We start from the raw sequence: 23,269 nt of genomic DNA on the forward strand, positions 1-23,269 counted from the left end.
CTGCTATTGACTGTTAAAGCATCAAACGATTGAAAGTACGTCATGACGTACGGCATAGGAACTACGTAAATGCCTCAAGGGATTGTTCGCAGTTACGATGGCCTATAGAGTGCAGGTTACGTTACGGCTTCTTTTCGCTACTTTAGAGCAGCGGTCCCCAACTCCAGTCCTCAGGGACCACCAACAGGTCATGTTTTCAGGATATCCTATGGCAAGAACAGCTGTGGCAATGTCTGAGGCTCCGGCAATAATTACATCACCTGTGCAACACTGAGGAAATCCTGAAAACATGACCTGTTGGCGGTCCCTGAGGACTGGAGTTGGGGAACACTGCTTTAGAGGATACTGCTCTCACAAGTATTACGTCATTCATTCACCTGTAAGTACTGGCCATTTCTTTGACGGAATATTAACAAGAATGAATGCTTCTGACTATCAATGTGAGTTTGCTTATTTGTATGTTCCATTACTCAATCCCCATGGAACATCCAGTAGCGTCCTGTATACTATTACTTTACCTTCCCGTTGCAGGTAATAAACATGCCGCAGTACCACTTGAAATAGTGATCAAAAAGTATTGCAGGTGGCAGACCATATCGCTTTATCAAGGCGTTCGTAAAGGCAAATGGGAGAGCCATGTGCCACTTCCAACTGGTGGGACATTTTTGCTCACTACTTCAAGGAATACTTGGGTATGTAAATACTTCATTCAGTCACCTGGAAGTTCTGCCTTCTTGAAGGAATATTTGTGAAATATAGCAAGCTTTTAAGTTCATAGTCGCTCTGTGCATGTGGCATCCCATAGAAATGCCAAGGAGCAGGCGTTCTTTGCTTTTTTTTAATTAATAAAATTGGGAGTACCAAGGACTAAAACTACCAAATGGAGTACCTTCCATAGTGGCAAACAGACATGTCAATGGTACCTGTGAGACATTTTTGCTTGCTACTTCGAAGGATACTTCAACATGTGTATTTGCCACAATGAGGAGGTAATAGTACTGGAGGCTATAAATGGATAGAGTAATGGAACGTACAAGTGAGAACATTCATCTTTTTATGGTTTAAACTGTTCACTCTTCAGAATATTCCCTTGAAGTGGGTAATACTTCCAGGTGATCTAATGTAGTACTCCTCGTTGTGCAGAGATTGAAGTGTTAGTGAAATTAATATGACTCCATGTTCTATCCTATGCGTCATTTTATAAGCAAGTAGCCATCTTCTGTGCCTCTTTTCTTTATATTCATTTGTCCTCTTTCTTGAGGTTTTATGGATAATAAATGGTTGTTCAATAAGCCTCCAGTGAATGACTATAAAAAGCGCCGGCGCCTGTCCACGAGCAGGGAATCATTGTGATTCTCCGCTCGTGGCGGGCAATTCGCAGCATGCTGCGAATTGCCCCGATTCTTCGCGGTCAGCCTATCTATTAGAGGCTCCTGCTCCCGGGCGGGGGCGCTTTGACGCGGGATACCGCATTGCCCGTGGAAAGCTGGCCTAAGGCTAGAGCTCCAAGATAATAGCTATGTGGCATTTAGACTGGCCTATGTGTCAAACTGACGTGTTCCTAACTGTTCACATATGTTCCCAAACGTTCTCTCTAAACAACTTATAGTTTAGATTTACTGTACTCTTGTGTTCCAAGAAGTTAATAAAGAAGATTTGATTTATTGTAATTAGATTATGTGCCATATAAAAGCTGCTGCCTGTCAATCAATAAACAGATTACTTTGATCACGCGAAGTGTTGTTGTGGTGAAAGTTAATCTCCTGAGCTCAGTTTACCTCTAACTAAAGGCCCATTTAGACACAACGATTATCGCTCAAAAGATGTCGCTCAAGCGATAATCCTTGTGTTATTTACAGCGCAAGATGATCGCTCAAGATGAGCGATCGCCTTGCACTGCCAGTGGAGGATCCAGAAAACAAGCGGGGTGTCCCCGCTTGCCTTCTGCATCCAGCTGTTTTCTGCACGGAGCGCTTTGCTGAATAACAGCCGGGCACTCCGTGCACAGGATGCAGAAGACAAGCGGGGTGTCCCCGCTTGTCTTCTGCATCCAGATATTTTCTGCACGCAGCTCCTGGCTGTTATACGCTGGACCGCTCTGTTCCTCATACCCTGCCTGTCATTAGGGAGCGGGATACAGCTGAAACAATAGTATCAGCTGTATCCCGCTGTGAATCCCTGATAAGCCTCATCGTCGTCTTTCAGCACGCTAAAAGACGACTATGACCAACAGGATAACGAAAACTGCACGATGTAAGTGCAGTTACAGACAACGATTATTACTCAAAAGATGGCTTTTGAGCGAAATTTGAGCAATAAGCATTGTCCAACTGGGCCTTAAGATTTGGACACCAAAAGCATATTGTATAGCAAATATTGATTTTTGCACTAACTTATTCCTCGAAGTGGAAAAAAAAAAGTATCTTGCAGGCAGCAGTCTCGTGGCACTTTGCAGGTGATCGGAATAGCGAGTGATACCTCAAGGCTTTTATGTTGCTCCCGTAGCGTATGTCATGACTTATTTACGCAATTAACAGCCAATAGCAGAGCACTTTGTGGCCATGTTAAAACCAGCTTTTCTTCTTCTAAAAGCTAATCACATACATATGTGTGCATGTACTTACGGCTTCATTTTCACATTTCCACGCCCAGCTGAGCAATTAATCCAAATACATACATGACAGAGAAATGGTGAGAAACCTAAACAATGATCCTAGATGTGTAAACAGTCATCATTTGAAAGCAAACGTATCGTTTACTCATTCGTTTACTCAAACTATTTCTCTTGCCATGTAAAAGGGCCCTTAATTCGACTTTTACGCTAGAACAGCACAAGGACATCACTACGTTTTTGGATGTCTTTTTGGTAGATCATATTTCAGGAAGGATTCGTCCCCAGCTTATATCGTAATCCAGTCAGTGGTAGTTCCTTATAATCAGATAGTTGTCGCCCTTCCCACATTACTAGGAATTTGCCTATTGAGGAATTATGGCACGAAGATGTTGTTCTACTGAGAATGCTTATGGTCAGGAATGTCTAGATATCATTAACAAACTCAGCGGGTTATTGTAGTTACACAGCAAGAAGGAATATAGCAGGATCTATAACAAGGGAGGAATACTTGTTCTCAACGAGTGAAAATGTGAATGGGATGATTATTTTTTCTATTCCTCTTAGCATAGATTATCATGGCATTGTCAATCTTGTACTGACACATTTACCTATTCTATAGGAAGACAAGATTCTGTCTATCATACTATCAGTGACATCAGAAGGGAACTATCCTTAGGCTGGTTTCACACAGCCAAGCACCTCGCTCTAGTTTGGTGAGGCTCACAAAACCTCTGTAAATATGAACCACATACTTTTGAATAGAGTCCTAAACATGAGAGCTGTTTTACCGATCCGCAGTGTCTGGGGAAAAAAATCGTGGCATGTCCAATCTTTTCACATTCTGTAGAAGGCATCATCTATTGCTTTCAATGGGACAATAAAACACATTGCGTGCTGTGCGATGTCCACATTAGTGCGTGTTGAAAACAATGGGAAACGCTTGCCAATCGATCATCTGGTCGACAGCTATATCTTCGAATGTGCATGGAGAAAGACACCTCTGTTGAACTCTAATTACTCACTATTTATCTCTCCCGACATCTGCTATCGGGAGGTCACCGTACACATTAGATAATGAACCGGATCCACTTGGAACACTACTGCATATGGCCAGCTTTAGGCCTCATGTCCACATGAAAAATATGGCCTGCGTGGATTTCTGCTGCAGATTTACGCAGCGGATGCACTTTTAATTGACTTGCATGCGGGAGATCAATTGAGAGAGAGGACAATTGAGTCCATCCACGCTAAAATGCAGCATGCTGTGTTTTAATTCTCGTGCGGGCCATCTGCAAATTGCTTAAAATGCCATCTGCGGCTATTTAATTAACCATGGGTGGCCAATGATATCCTATGAGCAATTTTATATGCAGATCACGCATGTAGGAGACCCACGCAGATTTAATAAATCTATTTTCTCCGTGGACAATGGCCCTCACTGAAATTATCCTTTTTTCAAGATGTGCTGTTGTCTTATTATTGAAGCCCCTTTCCTTTGCTGGGTCTTCGGTCTCCTTCAGATGGAGCTCCTGTTCATATCATGTTACTAATTCAATACAATTTCATGCCACCCAGTAAAAAAGGAACCTACATTAAACATGTATGGTTGTTAGCATGGGAGCCTGTGGTGATGGATGGCAACCATTGGACATAGAGAGATTTTTTTGCACCCATGTTTGCTTAATATTTTATTCCATACATCGCAGGGTATTGGTAAGGAAAGACCATTCTATAGCTATACTGTGAATAAACCCAACTTCCGCTATCAGACTATAAACCTTTACAGATTACATATGCCCTCAATCTCCAATAGTTGGGTGCCAACCACTGGGGCATCTACTAATAATTTTAACAAAGCATCTGTGGTGCGCAATAAAGTAGTCACTCCTTTCAGAAACAATTGTGTTCCAAACTTGCCTTGTGGAATTCCAAGACAGTCCCATTCAACCCATTGGTAGGTTGAGTGTTACTGTATTGGGAATAAAAGCCGCGTTATAATTCTGCTCTGTGCATAGGCCATGCCTAATAATTTGATTCTTGCATTTACAGTATAAAATAAGTTTTTATGGGTTACATTGTTTGTTTCTCCTTGTAAGTTGTGGTGTTTGTTTTTTTTTTCTTGGGCACCTGTTACAGGACCTGCATTGTAGGAAATGGGAGTGTTTGTCACATGTATAGATATTTGTCTACTTTTTTTTTTAGCTATTAGATATTTTAGCACTAATGGATGCTTATAGTATCCACTTAAAAATTTAAAGGGGTTTTCTGGGACTGGAAAAAGGTTTTAAAAGCGCTTAAAATCAATAAAAATTGAATACTAATCTATCCTGGCTACTTACTGTCCAGTGTTGCGGTTCTGCGCCTCATGGAGCTTCGAAGAAGTGGCGGGTAGACCTGTCACGTTTATTGTTTAAGTGACCACTTAGCCACTCACAGGCTTCAGCGGGGATTTTTCTATTGCCACTGAAGCCTGTGATTGGCTGATTGGTCATGTGCACAATGTATGACACGTGTTCACCTGCCACTTCTTATGGGTGCCATGCGGTGGGCAGCGGAGCTGCAGTGCTGGGCGGGGAGCAGCCAGGATAGTTGAGCACTCAATTTTTTTTTTTCCTTTTTAGCCCTTTTAACTATTTTTATGTCCCAGAAAACCCGTTTTAACATGTACAGCCTCATTTCCAAAATTTCTAACCTCTTTATTTTTCATTGTATTTTTATTGCAGATGTGCATTGCTAATTACACATTTATTCCTTACATGATCACACCCCATAATAAAGTGTTCTGCTGTGAAAATAGCTTCATTAAAGGACTGACAGAATTAATGCAGCCTAACTTCGAATTGCTTCTTGGACCTATTTGTTTGCCCTTGGTGGATCGCTTTATTCAAGTCTTGAAGATGGCACAGGCCAGTTCATGGTAAGGTCTTGACAATAGTCTAGCAGAATAATGTAGACCAAATTGAGGTTAAAGTGGTTTTCGGGGTGAACACTTCTAATGACCTATCCTTAGAATAGCTCATCAATAGTAGATTAGTGAGGGACTGCCATTCAGCACCCTTGTCAATCAACTGCTAAAAAGCTTCTGTCCCTCTTTTTAATGGGGCTGACAGAAAAAGTGGAGTACATGCACTCAGCTATCTCCGGCAGCCTCATTGAAAATTAATAGAGCGCCACCATGCATGCTTAACTGCCACTACTTGCAATTTCCTCCTTCCTGTGGGTGTGTAGTGAGCCTGCAGTAAGGGGGAGCAGGAGACATGGGGTCCATGTTCTCAGTGTGACTTGGGATCTCAGCGATAAGTCCCCCACTGATCAGACTTTTATTACCTGTTCACTTTAGGAGTTGGTATAGATAAAGAAAATTGAAATTCTGTCCAGGAAAATATGGTCAAAATAAAAATGTGGTCATTTTGGGAAGGTTTCACTGTATACGTATTTGTAACAATTGGTATCCTCATTGTTTTCATAATTTTTATCAGCTAATTGCAAAATAAACAAAGATGATTGTTTCTAACTTTAATTACAGTTGTACAGTAATATCAAATCATCAGCACAAGTGTATCATACATTTTCAATCACAGTCAGCCAAATGCATGTTTATCCAACAGCTACGGTATTCCTCCTGACTCCTACTCTGCTCATTTTATTTTCTCTGTCTGTGAATGTAGCCAATACTTCCGGGAAGCCATCCTCAGTAACATTAGACGTGCCCGTGACCAGTACACTGGTAAAGAGCTGGCGGCTGAACTGACCAGGATACGACATCGTGTGGATAATATTGAAGTTTTGTCTCCTGATATCATTATAAATTTGCTCTTGTCATATAGGGACATCCAGGTATTGAAAGCTAATACGAAATGCAGTTTGTGGTTTAATAATGTTTAGCCTAAAGCGATGCTCTGGTCCTGGCCACAAAATTAGTCCAGGGACCTGGCGGTGGGGGGTGGATTGATATATTATCTGGTGCTCTCCTCTATATGCTGCCATAGATCCTTTTTCCTGGCACCCCTACCACCACCACACTCATGGTGGTCTTCCAACACGGCTGTGCAGCTTCTTAGACTACTTTGTGCACAATACAAACACTACATGCTTCTTTGATTGGCCTGCCTTGCTCACTCTAAGTGGTTAAGCCATGTTGGCAGACCACCGACGTGCCCTGGGAAACAATAGATCCGTGGTAGCATGCACATAAGAGGTAACTAGGTAATATAATATAGCTTCCTCGAGGACTTTCAGAAGTATGGTCATGTGACCTTGTCTGTGCAGCTCCTTTGGAACCTCGCACAAAGCAGTTTTGACACGCTTTTGCCGAGACTTGCAATAAAACCATATAGTCTCTCCATTTGGGATCAACACTCAAAGCTGTTATTTTGTGGTGTTTGCTGAGATTCAAGAAAAACTGACAAAATGAATTGTGAATGAGGTCTTTGATGCACAAACTGCCCATATTATAATGTGCCATTGGTTCTTCCCGGTCCTTTTAGAGGGATCATTTGCTATATAAAGTCCTTTTCCAACTGCCCTTTAAGATAATAGAGGGGCTGAAAATTGGTGCAACCCTTTATTAGCCAATGGAGAAAACTATGTACATCTGTGATGAAAAGGACCATCAGCTACTATTGTGATTTTTAATTAGTGTTGTGTATTCTAATATTACAACAAGTGGCACAGATTTTTCGCCATTGTCCTAACAAATAGCAAAAGGACCTTTTAGATGGACTAGATTATTGGCATGAATGTTTACCTGATCATTGGCCCGATTTTGTATGCGCAACCGATCACCCAATGAATGCACAAATGCTCGTTGATTGGATGATGGGAATATTGATGCAAGCATAAAAATGCTCATTGATTGGCTGTACGTCTTCCTGTGTCAACAGTGAAATATACAGCTGACCAATTATAGCTGTATGTGAACAAATGATCATACCCATGATCGTTTGTGCCCATGCAGGTGATCCTTTGACTTTTGTAAATAGCAGTGAACAAGCGCCCATTAATATGCCTTATTTGTGACCTGCAATGTGAATGGACTTTGAAAATCAACCTAAAATGTTCTGCGTATTTATCCAGCCCTCTATAATCTTTTTGAGCATTGGATGCGTATGCACAGACATACTATTATCCTATATGTATATTTATACTAGTATATGAACTAGAGCGCTATAAAGTCACTGTTATAATTGCAATTCTTTTCCCCTCTTATGAATGGCTTCCCTGGAAAGGACTATGATGCTATTGTAAAACTGGTGGAGACGCTGGAAAGACTGCCAACCTTTGACTTGTCCTCACATCTTCATGTGCAGTTTCATTATGCGTTTGCCCTAAACAGGTGAGACTAACTTTCTGGTAACCTTTGCATATCGGTGGTGTTCTATGCCCCCTGTTTAGCTTATCCTCATTGTACACTGACCATATAAATCGAATAATTCTTTAACTGTGTTCTGGTTTACAATTGTATCAAGAAACATTAGTTGTAATAACATCCATCATACAATACTGAATGACTGAGTGTTCCTGCTCTGGATTTATAGAGGCAATATAGATTTAATCAAAGTAATTGTGGCCGGAAAGGTTAACTGCCGCTTCTTTAACTTGGTTTCTAATTAATCATATCAGCTTTATGAGCACATTTATCAGCTCTATGACAGCATGTACATGTAATTTTAATAAGCTTATTTGTAATACTTAAAGATTATCTATATGTAAAATTGGTTAAATATTTGTAAATCAGAAGTAAGGGCGGTAGCATGTTTTCGGAGTTAATAAAAAAAAGTTTTTATTAAAGCAGACCATAAAAACACAGGATGCAAAAGTAGCAGGTATCCATAACAGTAAAGGGAAATTGGGATATAGGCTGGTATGTGTATGTGTGTTTATGTATATATGTGTATGCATATGCTGGTATTCTTCTCGAGCAGTCTGCATGTCTGGTGGCTCTGTTCTGGTACGTCCTGGTGTGAGCAGTGTCATTCTCCTGCATTTCTGCTTCAGACCTGCTTCTGTTTTTGCAAGAAGAGTTGTCATCCTGAATAATTCTCTAAAATGCATGTGTTCAGTAAACAAACTGTGTGATGTTGTAGTGTCATGTACTAAGTTCTCTGTGGACCAAGGCCAGACTGGATTTAAAAAGCCACACTGGCACACAAACACCAGCAGCGCACATTCAATATTGCCCCCTCACATCATGGAAAAACAGTGGAGCACAATGCACATTGCAAAGAATTTAACTTTACTTTTGCAGCTGAAGAGAAGCCCAAGAGCAAGCATGGTAGTGTCAGTTGTCATATATTGGATATATCTTTCTATACAGGCATCAGAAATGAAGGACCACCACGCAGTGCCAAATACCACCCTGCAGCCCCACCCAGATACCACCACGCAGCACACAATTTTTCTTCTAGCAGTATGACGTATCTTCCTAGCAACACCAAACCTAGTGCAGCACAAAATTCCTTACCAGCAGTGCCAATCTAATACCAAGATACAGAACAAAATAACTCCCCAACAGCACTAAAGAGCATAGTACTGTTAATTAGAGATGAGTGAGCATACTCGTCCGAGCTTGATGCTCGTTCGAGTATTAGGGTGCTCGAGATGCTCGTTACTCGAGACGAACACCACGCGGTGCTCGTCTCGATTAAACGAGCACTGACCATTGAATTCAATGGAGCCGGCAATATAGCCAGCTCCATAGAAAGCAATGGGCTGCCGGCAAGCGTGGGATGAATTTTCGGGAAGGGCTTAAAAATATAAGCCCTTACCTGAAAATCATCCTAAAATGTGTAAAAAGTTAAAAAAAAAAATACACTCGCCTTGTCCCGGCAGAACGATGTTAGCCCATTGAATTCAATGGAGCCGGCAATACAGCCAGCTCCATTGAAAGCAATGGGCTGCCAGCGAGCGCGGGATGAATTTTTGGGAAGGGCTTAAATATATAAGCCCCTCCCTGCAATTCATCCAGAAATGTGTAAAAATAAAAAATATATATATACTCACCTGGTCCCGGCAGACGGAGTTCAGACATGCCCCTGATTGGCTCAGCGCTGAGCCAATCAGAGGCAGATTTCACTCACACCCATTCATGAATTCGTGAATGGGTGAGTGAATGCTGCCTCTGATTGGCTCAGCGCAGCTCTCAGCTGAATGACAGCAGTTCAGCACCACAGTGCAGGGGACACACGCGGCTGTGCCCCGGCAGCTGAAGGGAGGTGAGTATCTATCTAATTTTTTTGTTTTTTAAATCACTTTTAATTCATTTCCAGGGAATGGCTTATATGTAAAGCCCTTCCCTGAAAAAGAATTCAGGTGTGCCAGCAGACCATTGTCTTCAATGGAGTCGCCGGCAGCTGCAGCCGCTCCATTGAAGAGAGTGCCTGCATTTTTATTCTTTTTTTACACTAAAATCTTTCTTTTTCAGGTAAGGGCTTATATTTTTAAGCCCTTCCCGAAAAATTCATCCCGCGCTCGCTGGCAGCCCATTGCTTTCAATGGAGCCGGCTGTATTGCCGGCTCCATTGAATTCAATGGGCTAACAGCGTTCTTCTCTGCCACAGCTGTTACAGCTGTGGCAGAGGAGAACGATCTTAATGCTGACATAATTTTTATTTATTTTTTTTACACATTTTAGGATGATTTTCAGGTAAGGGCTTATATTTTTAAGCCCTTCCCGAAAATTCATCCTGCGCTCGCCGGCAGCCCATTGCTGTATTGCCGGCTCCATTGAATTCAATGGGCTAACATCGTTCTTCTCTGCCACAGCTGTTACAGCTGTGGCAGAGGAGAACGATCGTTATGCTGACAGTGGGGTGGGGGGGGGGGTCTCACTCTTGCCACTATTGTGGCTTAATAGTGAGACCTCGGAGCCCGAAATGCAGCCCTGCATGTTGCTCCTCGCCTGCCCTATCCATTTCTGTGTTTTTTACATGACTTTGGTGATTTGCTAAGATTCTCACAAATGAAAACCTTAGCGGAGCACCAGTCATATACAAAAATGCTCGAGTCGCCCATTGACTTCAATGGGGTTCGTTACTCGAAACGAACTCTCGAGCATCACTGACAGTTCGACTCGAGTAACGAGCACTCTGAGCATTTTGGTGCTCGCTCATCTCTACTGTTAATACCTCTCGAGCACCTCTGAACATATAACACAATGCAGCACAAGATGCCACCATAGCACAAAGTGTATGACCTGAACAATGGTATGGATATGCTGAGTTTTAATACACTGTGCCCTCTGAATTAACACACTTTGCCCCCTGGACTATACGATGTCCCTGAAATAAATTATAATTCACCGTACCCCCATAACTGAATTATAATATACACTGCTCCTTTAAATTAAAGGGGTTGTCCAGGACTAAACTACTAAGGACTAGAGATGAGCGAGCATACTTGATAAGGCAAACTACTCGAGCGAGTAGTGCCTTATTCGAGTACCTGCCCGCTCGTCTCTAAAGATTCGGATGCCGGCAGGCGGGCGGGGAGAGCGGGGTGGAGTGGAGGGGAGACACCCCCCCCAATCCCACCCGCTCCCGCCGCAACTCATCTGTCACCCGCGCCAGCAGCCGAATCTTTAGAGACAAGCAGGCAGGTACTCGAATAAGGCACTACTCACTCGTGTTTGCCTTATTGAGTATGCTCGCTCATCTCTATTAAGGACCTATCCTCCTTGACACCCCCACTGATCAGCTGACTTAGTCACAGCGGTGCCCAGGTGAGCGTCACTATCACTACAGTCTGTACCAAGCACAGTGTTGTAAATTGTATAGCAGCTGTGCCTAATACAGAAGCTCAGTCCCATTTACTCTGCGATCTCTGTGACGGCCACGCCGCAGGATCCCTGCATCCCCGAAGAGATGCCAGGCTGTTTTCACGGATCTTAATGGTGAGGAGCATGATATGGGGGTGGGATTCCCGGTCCTATATTACGTTTCCTCATGTGAAGCTAGCCTTAAAGAGGCAAAATGTGATGAAGCTCGGATTTATAAATTGCCATCTATAATAAATTGTGGTATCATACCTTTTTACAATTTATTTTTTTGTGGTCCCACTTTTTGTTTAGGAGGAAGCTTTCTGGAGATAGGAAGAAAGCCCTTGAGATTATGTTACCCATGGTGCAACATGAAGACCAGGTTGCCTCTGACATGTACTGTCTGGTGGGAAGAATCTACAAAGATACATTTTTGGATTCAAATTTTTCTGATGAGGAGAGTCGAGACCACGGCATATACTGGTCAGTATGTAATACAGTCTATAGTCTGTGTTTAAGGTTTGATAAGCCTACATATGTTTAATATCTCATTTGAGTACAACCAGACCAGTACTTCCAGCTCAGTATTAGGAGAATATTGGAAGGGAACCTGTCACCTGCCTAAATCGCCATAAACTAACCTACGTGCTGTCAGGTGAGATGACAGGGAGCCGGTGCTGCATTTTTTTTTTATTTTTATTTTTTTATACTCACCTGCTTCCTTTCCTGTCCGCCACTGAAGTGTCTGCACACCAGATGAAAATCTCTTTTCAAAGTCCCAAGCGCTTGCTCTCCCATAGACTCTGGAATGAATCCAACGTGCTGACTTCATTTCCGCGGGGAAGAATCGCAGTATGTTCGGAAAATCACATGGATGGCTTTCATTGCAGTCAATGGAAGCCATCTGTCCCGCGGCGAGTCGCGATGGATCCGCGTCATCCCCAGCGCGACAGCAGCGTCATGCCATGCACTGCGCACGTGCGCTGACACACCAGCCAGGACGCTTGCCGCGGATCCGAACAGGTGAGTATAGGGTCTCTGGTCGGTACTGGGTCTGAATCTGCTGCGAGATTTCGCAGTCGGAATCCAACCTGGCTGTGGGCATGAGGCCTTACAAAAATCAAGGGGTTTTCTGGGACTTTTACTTCTGATGGCCTATCCTCACCAATAGTGGGTTTGCTGCTCGAGATCTCACCGATCAACTGATCGCCGGGCTTGCTGTCAGTGCAGACAGCATTATAAGTAGATGGTGCAATGGCCAAGCCTAGCGCGCCAAAGTGTGGGAAAACCCCGAGGTTTGCAGAAGAGTTGTCACGGGGGGCTCTGTGGCCTCTCCTGACAGTGGCGCCAAAAGTGCTCTGCTCAGGGGTTGTGCAGCGACCCAAGCGACGTACTGTGGTACACTTAGCAGGGAGGCCTGTTTTTGTCACACCAGTACTCCAGTTGGACCCTCGGGATGGAATGCCAATGAAATAATTGAGACAAGTCCAATAGCTTGGGATAGTAATCTGGGAGTATGCAGAATTACTTGAGCGGATATTTTGGAAAACCGTTAAATACACAATTTTCCACAACGGTACTTGAAATGATACAAGAAGGTGCAGCAGTATGCAGCAGATTAAACACATTGTAGAACACAGCAATATTGTCTTGCTTAAGAACTGACTTCAATGCTCTCTCCTTTCTTCTACTTGAAACTTATTCTGAAGGACCATTTCCTCCCTAGTTATTCTCACTGAAGGGATGATTAGAGTTTAGTGAAGTGCAGGTGAAGCAGAGTTTAAAGTGGCTGATCCTGGTTTTGAGTTCACTGGGTAGGTTTAGGCACACTGTTTAGTAGAAGACAGACCTCGGAAAAACGCTTCTTCTCTCTGCTCTGGAACCTCAAGGGAACGGAATGAACCTCGCTCGACCTTCGGAAAACAACATGCAGCAACCTTCTGCTCTTGCTAGTACGCATGCCTCACTGCCTCAACTGCTCACTGACTCCTCCTTTTATTACCGCTTTTTCTTTCCCGCACTTTCTCAACTCCTCCAACTCTTGCATAGTGTCTTGTGGCCCTGTTTGGTACAATAGGCACAGCTCCCACTGAATGCCATTGTTTGCACTGACAGTGGGCCCGGGGATTTGAAACTTCAGACCCACACTGATCAACTGTTGATGACCTATCCTAAGGAATATGTCCTTATTGGTTCAAGTCCCAGATGACCCCTTCAATGTTCTTGTATATAACCGTTGTATGCCCCAAACCCTAAATTAGCCCTACACTCTTTTGCTAAAAGTGTCTTTCTCGCATGATCTTGAAGCAATAAGTGACATATGCAAAAGTAGATTTAGGAATGGAAGAAGATTAATATTCCAAGCTGTATTAATCACAGTCTTGAAATGCCTAGCTACATCTGTGGTTTATAAATATTTAATAGCTCAGAATGGTGATGTTTTAGTAATGTGTTGTAGTTCTTTCCAATCTAAGTCTTCAGCGGCATAACTATAAGGCCACTCTCACACTTGCCGCTTTATACCACGATTAGCGCGGGCTCTCAAGAGGTACCATGTAGACACAACGATTATCGCTCAAAAATTGAAGCTTATCAGGGATTCACAGCGGGATACGGTTTATACTATTGTTTCAGCTGTATCCCGCTCCCTGATGACAGGTGGAGTATGAAGAACGCAGCTGTCCAGCTCTGTTCTCCATACCTGGCACAGAGCGCTTGGCTGTATAACAGCCGAACGCTGCGTGCAGAAAACAGCAGGATGCAGAAGACAAGCAGTGATACCCTGCTTGTCTTCTGCGTCCTCCGCTCAGAGCGCTCAGCTGTATAACAGCCGGGCGCTCTGAGTGGGGAACAGTTGGATGCAGAAGACAAGTTGGGACACCCCACTTGTCTTCTGCATCCTCTGCTAGGAATGCTCGGCTGTATGAAAGCCGGGCGCTCCTAGTGGGGAACAGCTGGATGCAGAGAACAAGCAGCCTCCCGCTTCCTCCAGAGCGCAAGGTGAACGTTTAACGTTTGAGCGATCATCTTGCGATGTAAATGACAAAACGATTATCACTCAAGACATCTTTTCAGCGATAATCGTTGTGTCTAAATGGGCCTTTAGTGACATAACTAATTTTAACCTTAAAGGGGTTGTCCCGCGCCGAAACGGGTTTTTTTTTTTTTCAACCCCCCCCCCCGTTCGGCGCGAGACAACCCCGATGCAGGGACGTACAGACAGCTTACCGGAGCGCTTACCTTGATCCCCGCGCTCCGGTGACTTCTATACTTACCTGTGAAGATGGCCGCCGGGAACCTCTTGCTTCGTGGACCGCAGCTCTTCTGTGCGGTCCACTGCCGATTCCAGCCTCCTGATTGGCTGGAATCGGCACGTGACGGGGCGGAGCTACACGGAGCCGCTCTCTGGCACGAGCGGCTCCATAGAAGACTACAGAAGACCCGGACTGCGCAAGCGCGGCTAATTTGGCCATCGGAGGGCGAAAATTAGTCGGGCTCCATGGGAACGAGGACGCTAACAACGGAGCAGGTAAGTAAAAAACTTTTTATAACTTCTGTATGGCTCATAATTAATGCACAATGTATATTACAAAGTGCATTATTATGGCCATACAGAAGTGTATAACCCCACTTGCTGCCTCGGGACAACCCCTTTAAGAGCCAGTAAATTGTTTCCCCTGTTGTGTCCCAGTGATATAACTTTTTTTTTGTCAGTGTACCTCTATGACACCTTGTATTTTGCAGGACGAGTTCCAATTTTTATAGGAAACAAATTCAGGCACACATACTGTACTGAATAACTTCAATTTTTTATTTTTTTTTGCTGGAAACATTGGAAAAAAAGCAATTTCACCACTGATTTTTGCAACACAAAATGATTTTTATGGCGCTCAGTGTGATATAAAAGTTACATTTATTCTAGTCAGTTTGATTATGGCGGCACCAAATTTTTAGAGTTTTTATTCTGTTTTACCACCTTTGCACAAGATAAACTTTCCGTGGTTGGCAGATGCCTGGGAAAAAGAAGTTGAAGTTTCACATAACTGATCCTTTTGTTCTCAAGGAAGTAAGCTGCTGCCAGAGCTGTCTGGTAACAGAATATTCACAACTTCCTATTGAAAAATGAGTGAAGTGTGCAAGTCGGGAGTCAGTTAGTCTATTGTGTATGGCCAGCTTTAGTAATGTGATTTGAAAATATTGGGGTAGATTTACTATTGAAAGCACAAATTGCACTTACATGCTTTGCACCATATTTATGAAGTGATGTTTGGGAAAGGGGTGTGGTTTTACATGAAGGGTGTGGTCTAATTGTGCCATTGTTCATCAATGATTGCTCCAAAACTTTGGCATAAATGAAGTCATTTTAATAGGTGGTATGAAGCTAGAAGTGTCTAAAGATGTGCCAGATTTATCATTCTGCATGAATCTGGTCTGTTTTAAGACTGTCTAGCCTAAGCTTGCACTTCCTAACTATCAGAAAGTATTAGCACAAATTGCTTTCTTTCTTACATTTGGTCGTATATGCCTTTTATTGTTGTCAGGGCATATTTGTAATTTAAACCACTTCCTCATTTTGGTTCTCTTTTTAATTTGGCAGGTCCAAATCTATTGGTTTAATTTATTTTGTTAGTATTCAAAAGAACAAGATCTGTTTAAAAGCAGGAGCCAGGTTTAACCCATTAGTAACATCCAACATATATGGACATCAAATGTGCTTGGGTTTCTTATGGAGATGACCCCTTTTCTTATACAACGGATGTCTTTGGTGGCTACGGCTACGGTTGTAAATCACTTCGATCCTGGCCATTAACCATTTAGACACCACTTTCAATTCTGACACACATTTAAATTGCCCAAAAGAGGGAGGGAGCTCCCTCAGTCACCCGAATGCTTTATTCATCATGGCAGCCTTGGCCCATGTGAAGATAACTAGGGCTGCCATGGATATTTATCTTAAATGGGTTCTAATGAAATATAATGTTTGTTTGACTACAAGCTTGAGCAGGTTTCTCCACATTGGAAAATTTAGGCTTGTGACATACCAGCATATTCTGGCTGCATTTTTGCATCCGTACAAATCTGTGATGCTCAGAGCTCATGTCAGGAGACCCGCTGTCAGGCCAGGACACATGTCTGTTTTATGGATACACTGTGTCACTGGCTTTACGGACATGAGGTGGACTAAAAACAGGCTGTTGAACACAATGGCACCAGGCACTGTGCTAACATTAGTCCTGGAACATCTGGGGATAGAAAAAAAAAAATTCGAAGTGTAAACAGAAAAAAAATGCTTTAAAATTAGGCCGCCTGCAGACGGCCGGGTGGGATCCGGCTGTGAGATTTCTCGCAGCCGGACCCGACCCGAGCGCCTGCAGAGAGCAGCGCCGCACTCACCTGCTGCCGCAGTTCTGGCTCTTTCATGTGCATGTCATATTTGCTGCACTGTGTACACCATAAAAACAACCCTACCTCCTCCACCCACCCAAAAAAATAAACGGCGAAGTTACATTTGACCCACTTAGAAATTTTTAAAGGTTATCCGTACTTTATCTGGTATATTAAATGGTACCGTTAAACATTGTAACTCTACTTAAAAAAAAAACAAAACAACCTCTCGTATAGAAACACAAATATACAAAGATTTGATTTTTTTTTTTTTTTTGAAAGCATAGAGGAGAAAACTAAAGAGAAAAGAAATAGCTGTGTTGTCAAGGGGTTAAATCTTTTCTCGAGCGCCGGCTCAGCCAGTCAGAGCCAGCGCTCCATGCATCAATCACAGCCGTTCACTTAATGGCTGTGATTGGTTCATCAAGCGCTGGGTTGATTGGCTCAGCCGCAGAGCTCGAGAACCATTGCTTCCTGGGGGCAGGGTTTACAAATTCCATTACCAAGAACCAATGTTCTGTTGGCTGCTGAGGACTCTGAAGCAAGAGCACCGGAGCTCCAGAGACCAGCGGGAGGGACCCGGACGTATTGTTTTTTTTTTAATTTTGTGTAGCTAGGGCTTATATTTCAAGTCTAAAAGTCAATCTTTATATTTCTTTCTTTGAGTGCTGGAATACTCGTTGTCTTTATTAAACAATGAAATTACATGTTGTATTCCCTTAAATAAGCTGCAGGCCATAAGTACACAGTGAGGAGGATGAGCTATGGTCTCCTCTATTATAACTGCGTGACAAGAGCTGTGATAGGAGTGTCTGTCCCCCTCTATGCAGGCTCTATGGTACACTCCATATAATATCCCACAGACTGAGAAACTGACTAGAAACTGAGCACACAACCCCAAGTAAATCTGAGCTGGTTAGAATTGAGATCACATCACCATCTGAGAAGAAAGAGGTCAAGAGTTTGCAATAGAAAATAATTACTAACCAAGGTAACACTAGCTCACTTTTATTTACTGCATAATGAATTTTTAAAAGATCACCAGTGTGGCCCTTTAAGAAAAAATACTAATATGTTGCAGTTTTCACTAGGGACACTGCGCCTTGTGATAGTTTTGTAGACCATAGAAACAATAGACCAGAGGGGACTTGTTGACTTCTGTTGGACGGTGTTCTAGGCAGCTGTGAGGAGGTGATTGTGCTGTGAGGAGGTGAGCTGTGATCCTTTGTCGTGTCAGGGGGTTGTAACCTTACACCAGGGGTTTCAAACTTTCACCAATAGTCACATCAGCCTTATGGTTGCCTTCAAAAGGCCAATTGTAATTGTATAGTAAGGGCCCGTTCACATAAGTGTATTTGCACTGTGTATTATGCGCACAATTTGTTTCAATGGGTTCGTTCACATGAGCATATTTTTTCACAGGATGTGCAATTGCATAGAAAAATGTGTGACATGACTTATTTTGGTGCGTATTACAAACCGCAGTAAACCGTTAAAGTGAATGAGTGGATGCAAATACACAGTGAATATGCAGAAAACCTGTGTATTTGCACATCATTTCAATGGGCATATCTGGGTTTTTTTTGTGTTTTTTTTTTTTTTTTTTTTTTTTTTTTTTTTTTGCGCATATAAAAACAGACCAGAGCACCCAAAAAACGTGGGTGAAGTGATTTTCGGTCGCGCAAATATGCAGCACAAGCCCTAATAGTTACCCCTATAGTGGCTCCAGTAGTAAGTGACCCCATAGTTGCCCCAGTAGTAATGGCAACCCTCTCATTGGCCACTGGCCAGGCAGCATCCCTGCAGGCTTTCCACTTACCCAGCCTGCAGCATCGGTCAGGTGGCGGTAGCTGCTGCTGAGTCTGTGACTGCTGATCTCTCACCTCGGCGGCTGCGTTACATACAGGAAGATGCACACAGACATCGGGGGTAGAGGTCAGCGGTCACAGATTCTGCACAGTCGTCAACGGACCACAGCTACAGGCAGGCTGAGTAGAATGCCTGCTAGGTTTGATGCATGGCCGGTGGGCCAAATAAATGAGGCTGCGGGCTTTGTGTTTGATTTGTGTGCCCTACACCAGTGTTTCTCAATTCCAGTCCTCTTGGACCCCCAACAGGTCATGTTTTTAGGATATCTTATGGTGAGAACACCTGTGGCAATGCCTGAGGCACCGACAATAATTACATCACCTGTACAATACTGAGAAAATCCTGAAAACATGACATGTTGGGGGACATGAGGACTGGAGTTGGGGAACACTGGTCTACACATTCTGATACTGTCAGCCCTAATTGGACTATGGCCGCCTGCAGACGGGCGGAAATCCCACAGCGGGATTTCCGCCACTAAAAGCCTGCATAGGAGTGCATTACAATACGCACTCCTATGCAGACGGCCACGGTTTGGCCGCGCGAAATGTCGCGCGGCAAACAAACCGCGGCATGTCCTATTTCTGTGCGGGGCTCGCAGAGCCTCGCACAGAAACGTCACTCACCCGGCCGGCGCGGGTGAAAGAGCCGAGGCCGTCAGGCGCGGGTGAGTACACACTCCTCTCTGCAGGCGCTCGGGTCTGGTCCCGCGGCGAGAATTCTCGCCGCCGGATCCGACCCGCCCGTCTGCAGGCGGCCTATGTCAGAGTGTGTGTAGGGACAAATCCCTCACTACTAACACACTGTTGCCAATTTATTCATACATTTTTGGTAGAAATAATGGTAACTGTAAATGCTATAACTGTAAAAAAAAATGTGTCTTGAGGACTACAACTACAGTATTTACTTTAACAAACATATCAGAAAAGGTGTCAGATTCTCTTCTACCACCAGTGAGTGAAAAAGAACTGGACGTTTCCTCACTGGTAAAAGTAGCGAATGATGGAATGTTATGTAACAGGAAATTCGGGGCATTAACAGCAGTCTGTTTTTTTTATAGGTACAGAAGAGCATTTGAGTCTGAGCCAACTCTTCATTCTGGAATTAACTATGCAGTTCTCCTTTTGGCAGCTGGGCAAGGGTTTGATTCCTCGTTTGAACTTCGTAAAATTGGTAATTTGATGAATTTATCTTATCTGCACTGTGTGCTCATGCTCTCTAAGAGACAATATTCAGCATATAAACATGCAAATGCCTAGGCTACATATTAGAAAGTACTTTGGGGTGAGTCCATAAAGATACCAGTCTTAAGGCCCATTTACATGGGCCAATGATCGCTCAAAGATCACTCAAAACGATCATTTGAGTGACAGCTTTGAGCGATCATTTTGCATAAAAATTAATTGGTGTTTAAGTAGCTACTCAGCTACTTAAATACCAATTAGGTATGCAAATGAAGCCTTCCCTGAGCACAGGCTAATAGCCTGAGGCTATTATCTGACCTCGGATCCTTTGCTCTCCACGGGGAAACAATGATATCAGCACTGCCTGCTGAGAACTACTGATAAAAGTGATGGACGATTTTTATGTTGGGCTAAATTTAAGAATCAGAGGATGGGCGCACATTTACATGCACCGATTATCGCTAAAACAATCGCCGATTAGCGTTGTTTTTTTAGCGATAATCGGCTGGTGTAAATGGGCCTTTAGCTGAATGCAGTTTATAGCCCGAAGGCTATTATCTGCGCTCAGATCCTTTGTTCTCCAGTAGAGAGCTGCTGATAAGGCTGAACGACGATTTTTAGGTCGGACTGAATTTAATGATCAGCTAGCAGTGCACAGTGGGCACACATTTACACTCACCGATTATCGCTAAAACGATCGCCTTTTAACGTTTTTTTTGTTTTTAGTGATCATTGCTCCATGTAAATGGGCCTTTAGGCTTTATTCAGACTGTTGTATTTTATGTCTGTGTGATGTCTGTATTTTCCAGAGAAGCCTTTGAGGCTATTCACTTGGGTGAGTTGTCACGGACCAATGGTGCATGTGTAAATAACTGTTGCATGCTCTATTCCGGTCCATCTGACCAACGACAATAGGACATGCAATCTGCACTGCCCCTGCAGGTCAGACAGCACACAGACTGGGGTTCATGGCTGCCTGATGCCAGTTACATTCCTGATTCTTGGGCACAGTTCACAATACTGCCATCTGAAGGAGACCTAACTATGATTCCTGCAGACACAAGATGTAATGTATGAAGAGGTGCATGCCTGAAGTTGTTTTGTTTTACAATGGTCTTTTCTCAGCCATTGTAACTTAAAATTGTACAATCTTTTAACAATTTATTTTCTTATTATATGGAGTTTAACTCGTGGAATTAAAGCTTTAAAAAAATGCTAACTCCCTTTTTGTTCTATCAACTACTATGTGTCAATGAGTTGTGTTTTCAAGCTATAAATGCAGTTAGTTTTTTTGATTTGACAGCGATTATGGGAAGGAAATGTATTATTGGCAGTAACAGCAGCAAGACGTGCCAGGCAAGAATTACAAAATAATTTAATGCTGTGCAGATGGAAGACACAACTCTATTTTCTTTGATTGGATCTATGTAATTCCTTCTCCTTCAACAAGTAAAAACACAGCTGTACTTTAAAGGTCTAGCAGTAGTCAAAAACGTAAAATTGAGCTTTGATTAGATTTGGTCATCTAATTTCCTCCAAACTTTTTAGAGTCTCTTGGGTCATCCCTGGAACTTGAACATGATAGGGCAAGACAGTGTCTTAGGCTGCTCAATCACATTAGATTCAAGTTGACGAAAATTAATGATTTCAAACATAATGAGTGTCTGTTGGTTGAAATTTACCAATATGTAATGGTTTTAGCTAACTGATGACACACTATCACTATCTGGATGAAGTCGGTCATTTCTGTTGAATACACTAATTTATATTCCTTTAACTCTTTCATGCAAAAGCTCTTCAGTGCTTTTATGATTGTCAGATTAGCTATACATAACGTATGGTGAAGAAGAAACAAATCTTTCAATGGACTTCATATGGTGACTTAAATGGTAATACGATTTTGCAAATAGTGACAAGTTTTTTTTTCAGTCGTCTTGCCTTTTACAGTCAGCCTCTAAATATAGCAGACATGCTATACGCTAAGCCAGTGGTTCCCAAACTGTAGAGTGGTTCAGCATTGGAGACCTTTTTGAAGCAAAAGTTTCTCAGGAGCCCCAAAGTGGGACAGGGGGTTGTGTTCAAGGAAGGGGTTAGGGCTGTGGCTTATCACAACCTATGATTCTTACCTCCGTCGTTCTAAACCGAACAGGGACATTAAAAAAAAAAAAGGAGGCACACTGGAGCACTAGATGGGCTATTGATATACATTATATTTAAAATTAAAATGTTGCAGAATTTAATCCTGGATCACATCCACATGGGTTTTGTGCAGATTTTTTTCCAGTGTGTGGATAAGATTTTCAAAACCTCATCTATTTTGCTGCTACAGCTAATATAAATACCGGAGGAAATCCGCCCTGTGTAGTAATAGTGACTCCCTATATCGGTGGCCCCAGTAGCAACAGTGTTCCCTGCGGTGGCCCCGCTTTAAATAATTAGTGTGATTACACTCAGGTGTCTGTGATTTTATAGTACAGTGGGTTTAAAATAAAAACAAAAAACTTTAAGAGGTCGTTATGTGGTTATTTAACAACTTTAATATGTGTTTAAACTTACCAACTAGTAGTTAGAAAATTATAGTACCAGTGTTTCTGGTGGCGTGATGCACCACACAGCTCTGCTACATGCATGTTTTTCTCACACACGCACACACAGCTCTGCTACATGCACATCTTACACACACACAGAGCTTTGCTACATGGCGATTAGATGAAGGCTGAACTGATGTTGACAGCATTAGCACTTGAGATAACATATCATCACCTTCCGAAGATGTGAAGATAGTTTTGAAAGACCTTGCTTCAATGTTGTTGGTCAATATGCACTGCCAGCTACCTATGTGTACATTTGTAAGGTATCATTTATTTGAGTCTCCACATAAGTGTCAAGCTACAAACTGCCAGACTGAGTACTGCTGTATCCATAGCAATGGAGGTCTCGGGGGTTTGTAGGGGATATAGTCCGCCCATAATGACTCATTCAGCTCAGAGACCATGTGACTAGAGATGAGCGAGCGTACTCGCTAAGGCAAACTATTCGAGCGAGTAGTGCCTTATGCGAGTACCTGCCCGCTCGTCTATAAAGATTTGGGTGCGGGGGGGAAATCTCTCTCTCCCCCCTGCTCACTCCCGCAACTCACCACTCTCCCCCGCCGGCACCCGAATCTTTAGAGATGAGCTGGCAGGTACTCGCATAAGGCACTACTCGCTCGAGTAGTTTGCCTTAGCGAGTACGCTCGCTCATCTCTACATGTGACTGATCACATGACAGTGACATCACAGGTCCTGTCAGCACACAAGCTATGTATGTGTACATTTGTGAAGTATCATTTATTGGAGTCTCCACACAGGTGTCCCACTGTCTCACAACAAACAATTGCCAGACTGAGTACTGCTGTATCCATAGCAACTGAGGCCGCAGGGGTTTGTGGGGGATGTAGTCCACCCATAATCCCTTATTCAG

The 23,269-nt window shown here is 43.1% G+C and overlaps 1 protein-coding gene across 1 annotated transcript in view; it reads left to right on the forward strand.

Moving 5' to 3' along the window:
* Positions 1 to 23,269, forward strand: part of MAP3K5 (mitogen-activated protein kinase kinase kinase 5) — a 143,652-nt gene that overhangs the window by 48,874 nt on the left and 71,509 nt on the right. The window contains exons 4-8 of the mRNA XM_066606130.1: positions 5,338 to 5,531; positions 6,283 to 6,451; positions 7,843 to 7,949; positions 11,682 to 11,852; positions 19,684 to 19,796. Of these exons, the coding sequence (XP_066462227.1) occupies positions 5,338 to 5,531; positions 6,283 to 6,451; positions 7,843 to 7,949; positions 11,682 to 11,852; positions 19,684 to 19,796 (754 nt within the window). The remainder of the gene's footprint in view (positions 1 to 5,337; positions 5,532 to 6,282; positions 6,452 to 7,842; positions 7,950 to 11,681; positions 11,853 to 19,683; positions 19,797 to 23,269) is intronic.

This window comes from Eleutherodactylus coqui, chromosome 1 (genome assembly GCF_035609145.1).
Source record: "Eleutherodactylus coqui strain aEleCoq1 chromosome 1, aEleCoq1.hap1, whole genome shotgun sequence".
Taxonomy (NCBI): Eukaryota; Metazoa; Chordata; class Amphibia; order Anura; family Eleutherodactylidae; genus Eleutherodactylus; species Eleutherodactylus coqui.